The sequence below is a fragment of the Plasmodium vivax genome, genomic scaffold (assembly GCF_000002415.2).
Source record: "Plasmodium vivax scf_4612 genomic scaffold, whole genome shotgun sequence".
In the NCBI taxonomy this organism is placed as follows: Eukaryota; Apicomplexa; class Aconoidasida; order Haemosporida; family Plasmodiidae; genus Plasmodium; species Plasmodium vivax.
Genome location: NW_001851782.1, coordinates 1 through 1385, shown reverse-complemented (window position 1 = coordinate 1385; position 1385 = coordinate 1). Strand labels below are relative to the sequence as shown.

At 27.8% G+C, this 1385-nt stretch overlaps 1 protein-coding gene across 1 annotated transcript; it reads right to left on the bottom strand.

The window, feature by feature from the left end:
- Positions 1 to 394: 394 nt before the first annotated feature.
- On the bottom strand, positions 395 to 987 carry PVX_036190 (variable surface protein Vir34, putative; the record flags this gene model as incomplete). Its single annotated transcript, XM_001612353.1, has 2 exons — positions 395 to 532; positions 652 to 987. 2 exons carry the CDS (start codon positions 985 to 987, stop codon positions 395 to 397), a joined length of 474 nt encoding a protein of 157 aa, XP_001612403.1.
- Between the last annotated feature and the right edge of the window lie 398 nt (positions 988 to 1385).

The window sequence follows — 1385 nt, the reverse complement described above, 5'->3', positions numbered from 1 at the left end:
AAAAAATATTCTTTTCTCTATTATAAATAACTAAGCACAATGATATAAATTTCTTCTACACATGTTATTAGATATATAGTTATGTAAGAAATAACAGTATGTTGAATGCTTGTGATTTATGTGTTTACTTATTATATGTGGATAGGTTTTGTTTCAATTATTTATTATATATTAACATTTGTTTTGGTGTATTTCATTTATATATTATAAATAATTAGTAATATAAATACAAAATAAATCACAGAATACATTGACCCTATTTTTTATAAAATATATGATATTTTACATAAAATATGAAGTGTTTCGTTACTATATTTTTGTGAGAAAATTTGTCGATATTTTTTTATTTTAATTGGTCTATGATATATAATTGTTTTAAAAAAATTTATTAGACTTATGGTTGGTAAAATAGATTATTACCACCATTCTCATTCTGCATTCYTAGGAAACTTTCTGCGCCTGAATTCATATATAGATCTGTTCCTATATTATTCATACCTGGCCTTCTGAACCAGGACGCCATTGGGGTAAACTATTGTAGAATGAAGGAAATTAATTATTTAATGATTATACATTTTAATTATGATATATCTATGAAAATTATATAGATATCTTTATAGAAGTTATTTAAAATTATTGTTTATTAATTACCCTATATAAAAAAAATAAGGTGCCAAGTGTTCCAACTGCTGTAAAACCTGAAGTAACCGCAAGATTCTTAGTTCGATCCGTTCCTGAGAGTTGATCTGTCTGTGAAAGGTGATGTGTCTGTGGGGAAATGACAGGAGCTGGACATGGAGGACAACTGCTTTCCATTTTAACTGATGGAAGAGGGGAAACTGAGATACTGGATACTTGGGAAATGGTTTCTTCACAATCAAGTAAGTTCAAACCGTGAGGATATTCAGTTTTTAGTAATAAGGTAGTTATATCACACCATGAAGTTTTCTTAGTAGTTTTTGGAAGAACGAATTCATCTTTTAACATATCCAACAGAGTTTTAATTTTATATTCCCACCAATTCTTTTTTTGTTCTACAGTTCTCACCCATAGGTGAATMAATCTTTTTTTTCTTGTAACCAGTGTTTAAGGTACAAGCAAGCTTGACTTCTTTCAGATTGAATACCGTCACTATAATAACGGTGCCCATCTATGTAATATTGTACAAAATAAATAAAAATGTGTCGTAAGATTGGATCTGTAATACTGTTAATATATTCAATATATCTTGTATTAATATTTCCCCAACGTTGAAGCAATGGCCTAAAGATGTCAGGACCACACTTTAGATAAAAGTAATTCTAAATGATAAGAAAAGTGAAGAAAAAAACAAATACATGTATATATATATTTTGAAATATAATGGAACATTTCCTAAACTACAT